This window comes from Notolabrus celidotus, chromosome 5, assembly GCF_009762535.1.
Source record: "Notolabrus celidotus isolate fNotCel1 chromosome 5, fNotCel1.pri, whole genome shotgun sequence".
Taxonomy (NCBI): Eukaryota; Metazoa; Chordata; class Actinopteri; order Labriformes; family Labridae; genus Notolabrus; species Notolabrus celidotus.
Window position 1 is genome coordinate 38,409,564 of NC_048276.1, and position 9,601 is coordinate 38,419,164.

General features: G+C 38.0%; 1 protein-coding gene across 1 annotated transcript; it reads right to left on the reverse strand.

Annotated features, from left to right (window-relative positions):
• Positions 1-4,977: 4,977 nt before the first annotated feature.
• Positions 4,978-8,712, reverse strand: LOC117813111. The gene is made up of 3 exons (XM_034684200.1): positions 8,349-8,712; positions 6,499-6,801; positions 4,978-5,898 (listed from the first exon to the last, which is right to left on the reverse strand). The coding sequence occupies exons 1-3, from the start codon at positions 8,661-8,663 to the stop codon at positions 5,269-5,271; spliced, it is 1,248 nt and encodes a 415-aa protein (XP_034540091.1). The 5' UTR covers positions 8,664-8,712; the 3' UTR covers positions 4,978-5,268.
• Positions 8,713-9,601: the final 889 nt, after the last annotated feature.

A 9,601-nucleotide genomic window follows, 5' to 3' on the forward strand; every position in this document is an offset into this window, starting at 1 on the left:
GTTAAAGAGACTTCTTCTTCGTCTGTTTCATGGCCAGAAGATTGCTCCCTGCGCGGATATATAGCGACCCCTACAGGCAGACGTGTGAACACATACATTCTGACCATGGACTGTAAATAAGAAGATTCTGACTGGTGGACAAAGTACACGGCTTCATTACTGAAGTCAAAGTATAGATTCTCCAGGTCAAACATTACTCCAATACAAAGTATTGTAAAGTTGTTCAGTCAGATTATGACTTGAGTTAAAATACTGGAGTACTTTCTTTTAAAAATACTGAAGTATTCAAAGTACTTTGTGAAAATATCTTTAAACATATTTTCACAAATGTGAAGTCAAGAATATATAGAAGTACATTCTGTTACATCATGTTTATTTAGAAACCATTACTTGAAATTTCTAAGAACTATACCATGGAATAAAAACAGACACTAAGTTACTCCAAGCACAAACACCTTAGTTTGAAATGTTCATCTGGAATGAAACAAACGTTATGTAGCTCAACACGCTCTCTCAGGTTGGACTGTGAATGTTTTTATGTTTGAGCAGCTTGGGAAACAGGGAGAACATTTCAAACCATACATATCATTCTTCATTTCAAAAACCTCTAACACGGGCTGAAGATATGGACATGGGTGCTCAGGTGGAGAATTATAGCCATCATTACCACCTCTACATGAACTGTCTGATCTGAGTGATGCTCTGTGTTTGCTCCACGTTCAACCATGGAGTCTCACGATATACAGGTACGACTAAACCACTGAGACAAACAGAACTACACAAACACAGTTTACTGTCTTAGGATCAGATTTCAGAAAAGAGAAGGACATTCATGAGCTGACTTCAAAGATAAAGTAGAGAGTAACTAGAGCACTGATAGAAATGTAGAGGAGTCAAAAGTACAATAATTGTCTTCTGAATGAAGTGGAGTAAAAGTCATAAGTACCCCCCAAAAATAGAAGACTCAAGTAAAGTACAGATACTCAAAAAATGTACTAGAGTAAATTTACTCTGTTACTGTCCACCACTGCATTCTGAGCCACTTAGATTTGTATGTTTATATTCAGTGTACACATGAAAATGATGCATTGTATGTATCAATCATCAATCATTCAATCAATCATTCAATCAATCAATCAATCAATCAATCAATCAATCAATCAATCAATCAATCAATCAATCAATCAATCAATCAATCAATCAATCAATCAAGCTTTATTTATATTGCATCTCTCATACAAATCAAATGCAACCCAAAGTGCTTTACAGCGACTGAAGAACAAGAAAGAAGCAGAAATAAAATAATGGCAAGACATATTAAAAACAAAAATGACTTTTAAATAGTATCATTCAAAAGAATAATTGCTCGTGGAAAAAAGTTGGTACACCAAGTTTAAGTAAATGGCTTTCTAAATTGTCAACAGCACTGCCTTTAGAAAAGATTACATACACTTTGAGGGGAAAGGTGTCACTCTTTAATAACATCTGGGGTCCCTTTGTCAACTACTAGAGGAGACAGGCATGGCACACCTGATGGAGGAACCTGGGGATGAAAAGATGACCCTCTAAGATACCCACTTTAATGTCAGACGCTCGATACTAGACTAAGATATCACCTTCAACACTCCCGTACTCAAACTACTGGCATAGTACAATCACTGTTTTCCTTCCTTGTATTTATTGAATTTGATTTCTATTTTATACATTATTCTCTTTATTACTTACTTGAATTTATTTATTGTTAAATTTTATTTTATTGATTTGTTTGTCTGTGTATGTGTATACATTTTTTTGTATATAACATGTGTGTTTCTGTGTGTACACATATTATATATGTATATATTTTGTTTATTATTAGAATTTGTATTTATTTTTTTATATGTGTGGATGTAGGAGGTGCTTAGTTCTTTATTATAGCACCTGAGATTTTGTGTGTGTGTTCTGTATTGTATTTATGTACATATACTGTATATGAGGATATGTGTATGAATGTTTATAACTGTATGTCTAAAGATGTTGATAATCAATAAAAACAATGTTGGGGAAAAAATGGATATATCAAACAAGAGACTAATGCACACCAACAACAATATTAAAATATGTGTAATTAAAATAAGTTAAAGCGTCAAATTAATATTAAGAATATAAGTAGTTAAAATGAATACATTTAAAAAAGGTAAGAATAAGAGTTGAGAATAAAATTAAGGCTAAAAATGTAGATCAATTTAAATTCATAAATCCATAAATTCATAAGCTAATTAAAATAAACAGGTAAAATTAAGAATTATTATTATAAAATTGTAAAACCCTACATAACAGCCAGACTGAATAAGTACGTTTTAAGTTTAAAAGTCTGAATATCTCTATCAGCTCTATCAGTTAAAAGTCTTGCTGCTGCATTTTGTATTAATTGCAGTTTGTTCATTGTGTTGCATTTATTATTTAAGACACTGATAATAAATCATAATTTAAATTTAAAAGGATAGGCAGGACAAGCCTTGGCTTCAGCCTACACCTTTTGTTTGGTCAGCATGTGATTAACTATAATAAATGTGGATTGGTATGCATGTTAATATGAATGCATGAATGTACTTGTGTATGTGTATGTGTATGTATGCATCTACATATCAATATGTGTGTGTATGCATATGTCCGTACATATTTTCTTGGTTGATGAATCCCTCAGTGATGTTTTGTTTTTGTTTGTATTTGTGATTTTTACATGGCTCCTATGTTGTAGAGGGAAGTGTTGATTGTTGATGCAGACCAGAATAAACCTACCCTAACTCTATAACTATAATCCATATTATCATTTCATTGTATATAGTTTTTGTATTGCACTTAAAGTTTCATTTTAGACTACTTTTAACTTCTATGACAAACATATCATGCATAAATATTAACCTTTTACTCAAGTATTTTTTTTAAACTACAGCTATTACCAGTCACTTTTGAGGGTTTGATCGGTACATAGGTAATGATTAGATTCTAAAATATAGGCCCATGGAGTCAATCACACACAATTTGTAGCTTCAATTCAAGAAATTGGAGCAATTAAATATTACTATACTGTTAATGCATCGTGATATTATTTATGACTCATGTCAATATGAAAAACGATTATCCCAGGTATGTAAAATAGTATGACTCAATTCTTTGACATTAACTTAAAGATTCATATAATATGTTGAATATATTCTGAAATGAGTTTTGTTTGCAGGAGTGGTTCTTCCTTTAGTGCTTTATACTGACATATACTGTGGATGTTCATTGATATTATTATTGACATGTTGAATGTTAGACTTGTACCTGTGACAGACTTTTTTAATCTATACTTTTGATACTTTTCCATACTTTCTTCACCACAGATGGGAACAGATTAGTGGTCTTTGTAAGTGAAAACTCAGGTATGCTGTGTTTATGGTCATTACCAATGGCTGTTACAGGCTTCCACAACTAGAGGGTAATGTTGCACTGTTTTGTTGTTAAAGCGTCAGACTTCAATCTGATCTCAAAGAGTCATTATGCAAAGAAAGCATTTTATTTTCAGAGGTTGGCATGAATCAGTATGATTTCATTTCTAACTGTACACAAAAGGCTCGTATAATAAATGAACATAAAGCTGAACATTTCAGGTAACACTTTTCAACAAGTTAGAATACAACACTCCCTATTTTACAGTTTGACATACAGAACAGTTAATGGCTTGTTTCTGAAGCTTTAGCTTAACTTTCTTTTTTATATATTTTGAATCAGAATTTCACATAGTTAGACCGAAGAGCTGGGAGAAAAGGTAGGGATTAACTGTGCATTATTAGTGTAAGCATGGGCTGGCTTGGTAGGTTGCTGTTACCAACAACACGTGAATGAAGTGGAATGATAATTGTGGTCAAAAAACATAGACTTGAACCAAACTCACTCACCAAAACATGTACAGTTAACTCCTATAGGGTGACTTTTGGTTCAACTGAACTTTGAGTAGTGATGATATCAACATTTCAGGAGCAGGGCCACACCTCAACCGTGCCTCTTCCGTTTCCCCATAAATTGAAACCTGACAATTTCCTCCTTACTCGCTCCTGTTTCCGCATCCCTGCTGCTCCTCTCCTCTTTATCCATAGGGCCCTTAGGGGGTTTGTCGTGCCCAGGTGCTACAGTGGATTGCCTTCGAAGCTTCCCCAAAGCGACTATGAGTTCAATATCGATCAATACAATAATCCGTAATCAATAAACTATCTTTAAATCTCATTGTGTTGTTGGTGTGGTCCTTGCTAGTGAAATGGGATATGTCTCAGGTCACAGTGGTGACAAGTTGTCAATCACAAAATAGCCTCAGAATAAAAAAGCTGTTTCATCTTTTCTTTGTTGATCCTAAAGCTGTAATAGCTATTGAAAAAAGAACTCTGTTATATAGTGAAATACACTTGAGAAATTGAGACTGAATTCATCAGGAAATGTTTATTCAGAAAATGAATCAAGTGAGAAGCTGGGTAATTTTATTCAATGACATGTACACCACTACCAGTCCAAAGTTTGCAAACACCTTCTCATTGAAGGGTTTGTATTTATTGTAATGATTGTAAACACTGTAGATTAATACTGAAGACATCAAAACTATGAAAGAACATATATGGAATTATTGAATGAACCAAAAAGTGTTAAACAAAGCAGAATCTGTTTTATATTTTAGATTCTGTAAAGTAGCCCCCTTTTTCCTTCATGACAGCTTTGCACACTCTTGGTATTCTCTCAGTCTGCTTCATGAAGTGGTCTCCTGGAATGGTTTCTAATGAACATGAGCCTTGTCAAGAGTTCATTTGTAGAATGACTTGCCTTCTTAATGTGTTTGAGACCATCAGTTGTGTTGTTCAGAGGTAGGGTTAGTACACAATGGATAGCCCTATTTGACTACTGTTGTAATCCAGATTATGGTAAAACCAGATTATTTCATAGTTTTGATGTCTTCAGTATTAATCTACAATGTTGAAAATAATTACAATGAATAAAAACCCTTGAATGAGAAGGTGTGTCCAAACTTTTGACTGATAGTGTATACAGTGTGACTTCTTTTTGCAACTAGAGGAGTTGCCCCCTGCTGGAAAGAATGATGTTGAAGTTAGAAACACTTTTACTCTGTATTGGAAAACATGTATATTTTGTTCAGTCTGTGCTAATACTCTGTCAAAATGACACTACGACGTTAAATTACATTGAAATACTTTATAAACAAAGTGGGGGAAAATGAAATCCCATTGAAGTGATTTTTATTTAATTTGTCCTGAGCTCAAAGTCCTCCTTCTGCTTGAGCATGCTGTGGAAGTCTCTCTCAGGATAGAGAAAGAAGTTTCTGTTCCGCTCCAGGTCCTGGGCGTTCATAATGCGCATCACTAAAGCTTGTTGTATGATGGGAGACTCACAGGGATGGTGCTGCACGTTGTGACTCACATTCCTAAGAGGCTCGATCACTAACAGACCCTGCTGGTTGATTTCCTCACCTCTGCTATTTTCAGCAGAAGTGTTGAGCTCCTTCCCGTTTATCTCCCTTACAATCGTACCATTGCCTTTGTTTATCACACTGGGTCCAAAGTCTTCTCTTGCTGCTTCTCTATTGCAGCGTCTGCTAATATCAGCGGTTGAGTTGGGTGTGGTCTCATTATCAGTGGAGATACTTGGCCTGACCCGGCCGACATTAGAGAGTCGATTACTGGAGCAGGTCATGTTTGTGATGCTAAAGGTGTTACTCTGTCTTCTCCTCAGTCTGGGTTTCCGTGGTCTAGGAGTCTCCTGGATGTTTTGGTGTAGGTAGGCTGTGTAACCCTGAACCAGCCGACTCACCCCTGACTTATAAGACAGACGCAGTGATTCAGCTGATCCTAATGGCACAGAGTGCAGACGGACCTGTTGGGAGAAGAATAAAGGAGCTTTCAGATCAGCCTTGTATTCCCCAGATATTAATAATGGATGAATCAGCACCTAATGATTAACGTGCTGTGCTAACAGCTGGTGCCGACAATACAGGAAGTGAATGGCTGTGTACTAGCATATGTGATTCTTCAAGACCAAAGTTTGCTCCCATCACAGGGCTATAGACATCAATCAACAATCAATCTGTATTTGTAAAGATATCACATATTACACATATCACAACAAACGTTATCTCAAGACTCTTTTACAAACAGAGCAGGTCTAGACCACTCTATGTCCAATTATGAACAGAGACCCAACACCAAGACAGGATAAGACTCAGTCTGACCCCACCTTAATCCACCATGAGCATTGCACCTCACAGTATTTAACTAGTTACAGCGGAGAGGACAAACTTCCTTTAACAGGCAGAAACCTCGAGCAGAACCAGACTCATGTTAGACAGCTATCTGCCTCGACTGAGTTCACATCACATTCTTTCCCTGAGTTTAAACATTCAGAAAAACATTTCTTACTAACTTACTTGAAGAAAACAATGACAGATGGTCTTTATTACAGTATGTTTGTCCTGACCTGGTGGATTCTGATGTGTAGATGAACAGCAGCTCCCACTAACCACTGCTGCATGGACACAGAGCTCATCCTCTTCTTCGTGGTCATCCTCTCATAATGGTCAATTATCTCGAGTTTCAGCCAGTTGTCATAGAGCTCGGTGGTCTCTGCCATCTTCTCTGGGTTGTTGGCAATGCCGGGGATTAGGTGGAGGTAGCTGTGGATAATCCAGCCAATTCGTGAAGAACTGCTGATGCCAAAAACCTTTTTAGGCTGAGAGGTCTGCCCTGATGTGTTTCCCTCTGTTGATCCATTTGTTCGGACCTGGTGGGTTGATAGCAAATCTGAAATTCTGTATGTATTGTGTTTAGCATTTTTCTTTGTGATACATTATAAAGGGCTATAGCAGTTCATGTAGCAGCCACTTAGCTACACACATCGCTCAGGTTGGGAAGCTAAAAAGCTGTTACAATGCTGTTTTCCATCTTATGAATCAGAAAGATGCTAGCTATGTAGCGAGTTGTACAACAGTGGTTTGGGGAAATCTTGAAAGAAACAGCTTACGTAAGCATTTAGCCTCTTTTAGCTAACATAAATGTTAGCTAGGAAGTGGCACCATACTATCACTATCACTGCAGTTCATCGAGTGTCCACTTGAGACTGACTGCAGAAACACCGGAAACCACATACACACCCATTCAAAGAAGACGATCTTTACCGACCGTTCAGAAGATATTAAGATTACGAGTTTTTGCCCAAATAAGGACATGACTGACTTGACTGACAGGGGGGAACCAGGGGAGCATCTCGCTCGGCTGGAAGTGAAGCTTTCAGCAGTGTGTCTGCCCCCTGGTGGCTGGCTGCAGTATAGGTCAAAAAAATCCGTCTCCCCCATTCATTTAAATGGGGGAGCAGTCAAACTTTAAAAAATAAATACACGTGGTACGAATGTTTCTCACATCCGTATGCTGTGGTGATATGTAGTTAGTATTTGACTGTTTTGTGTCATTAGTTATTAGAGTTTAAAAAACAAGTTTTTACTTCCTGTTTCCTTTGATTCACAGCCGCCGTGGAGTGAAACTTCAAAGGACACACAGCGTCTTGTGACGCTACGCTGTAGGGCGGAGCTTGTTACAGTGGCTTCACAGGCTCTGGCTCCACAATGGCTGCGCCCAAGAGCGGGATTTTTTGGCTTCAGAACCGTACAACGGAAAGAGGCGGAGCAACGCTGTCCATTTTTATTTACAGGAACACATAGCTGTTGGCTAGGAGGCTCAAACCCCGCCTCTTTACATCACACTATGCCTGGTTGAGTTCGGCATTTCCAGCATGGCTCCCGCTGACGATTAGCTTCAAAACAGTGCTTCAGAAACAGATGGGTGACGTCACGGATACTACGTCCATTATTTATACAGTCTAAGGTAATATACCAGTAGCCTCTGTGCTTCTTCAAGGTTTATTGCTAACATCAACATGCTAACACTCTTACAATGTACTATGTTGTAGGGCATTGCGATCACACACTTAGCCCCCTGGGGTATAGCACACACTAAAGGAATCACTGTGCTAATACTCTGTAAGTACAGCTGACCACCAACAATAGCTAAGGCTGACAGGAATGGCATTAGTCTTGAAATTTCTAAACCAGAGAATTAAATCAATACATGGATCTTATCATGAGAGCAGAAAATAACCAGGATAACATCATATTGTACAAGATAACAGTAGTTGTGTAGGAAATACTTTTCACTCAAAAACACAAACACAGCTGAAGGAACAGAACAGAACCAGGGTTGTTATTGTTGGGTCTTTGTGAATTATGCAGAGGTATTAAGTAACCTATTGCAAAAAATAGACAAAGATTTACTCACTTGTTGGGCAACCTGGTCAAAAAGGACAGACAGAGCCAGAGCAACGACCCCTACTCCTCCATACGTGACCCTGCTGCGGCCTCCCAGCTCCTCAGTCAGACTCTGGCTGAAAGCAGTCTGCTGCTTGCTGCTCATGCTCCGCTGTAAGAAGGCATATTGATGCTGCAGCGCTGCTGAGGAGTCCAGCGAGAGGAAGGTGATGAGGACAGGATCCAAGGAGATATCTGGGATGATGCTGGCATCTCGAGCCACAGAGAACAGCTCATGGACAGTGGCTTGAGAAGGAAGACACAGACCACGACCCGTCAGAATCATGGCTTTATCTGTCAGTCAGACAGTGTGTGTTTGTGCCTGTGCAGCAGGTCTGCATGCTATCTGTGTGTCTGACCCTCAGTGTGTTTATTTACCTGAGTCCAATTGATGTTATCTGCATGACCAGTCCACCAAAAAGGCCTCATATACAGAAATACTAACGCATTTGTTCAAATAAAAAGTGTTTACAGGAATACCTCTGCCTTATTCCTCAACAGCAATTTGATGTGAGTTAGTCTATTTTTAGTGTTGGGTCATTTTCAGTTTCCATTAGTGTGAATAGGATCAATACACCTCAGACAGTGCAATGCAATTTAGTGCCCAATTTGAAATGTCATTCTCTCCTTTTCCTTTCCACTACCAGAAATGCAGTGACATTTTGTCCCCTTCAAAGGAACTTAGCTGCAGATTAAAAGCAATATTTCACTTCCCCATCTGAGTTTAAGATTCAAGAAGTCTGTTGCACTGGTTAACACATCGAAAGCCAACGCCTATGATATAACAGACCAACAGACCATATCAAAAGTCTCTCCAGTCTCTCAGTTTGTTAAACTGTTTCTCTCTCCTGCTAAAAGTTGAAAGTGCAGGATTTATCAGAGAAGTTGATCAATGGACTGAAAACACAGTCCAAAAAAATCAATACTTCAAAGGTGTATCAGTGTTTCTGGAGTTTTTTAGTCAACACATGCATAGAAAACAGTGCTGAGCTTTAAATGACTTAATGTCTTTCACTGTAAGTGTCGAGGGTAAACTAAACTAAGATTAAAACACTGAGAAAGCCTGTAGGCTTAATCATACTAGCAGTTAGACTGAGAAACCACAACTTAACATTGGCCTTAATGCTGACATGTAAGCAGTCAGCTCACTGTGTACAGTATTTACTGTGCTGGTCCATGAATTCAAGAACATTAAAAAAGGAAGATTAAACCAGTACCGAAATA

Bases quoted from the DNA above. Each gene is read 5' to 3' on its own strand.
- LOC117813111 (XM_034684200.1), bottom strand. From the start codon at position 8,663: ATGATTCTGACGGGTCGTGGTCTGTGTCTTCCTTCTCAAGCCACTGTC. The intron at 6,802-8,348 runs GTGAGTAAATCT...TCAACCCACCAG, and splicing joins TTGACCAGGTTGCCCAACAA to GTCCGAACAAATGGATCAAC. The intron at 5,899-6,498 runs GTCAGGACAAAC...TTCTCCCAACAG, and splicing joins TACACATCAGAATCCACCAG to GTCCGTCTGCACTCTGTGCC.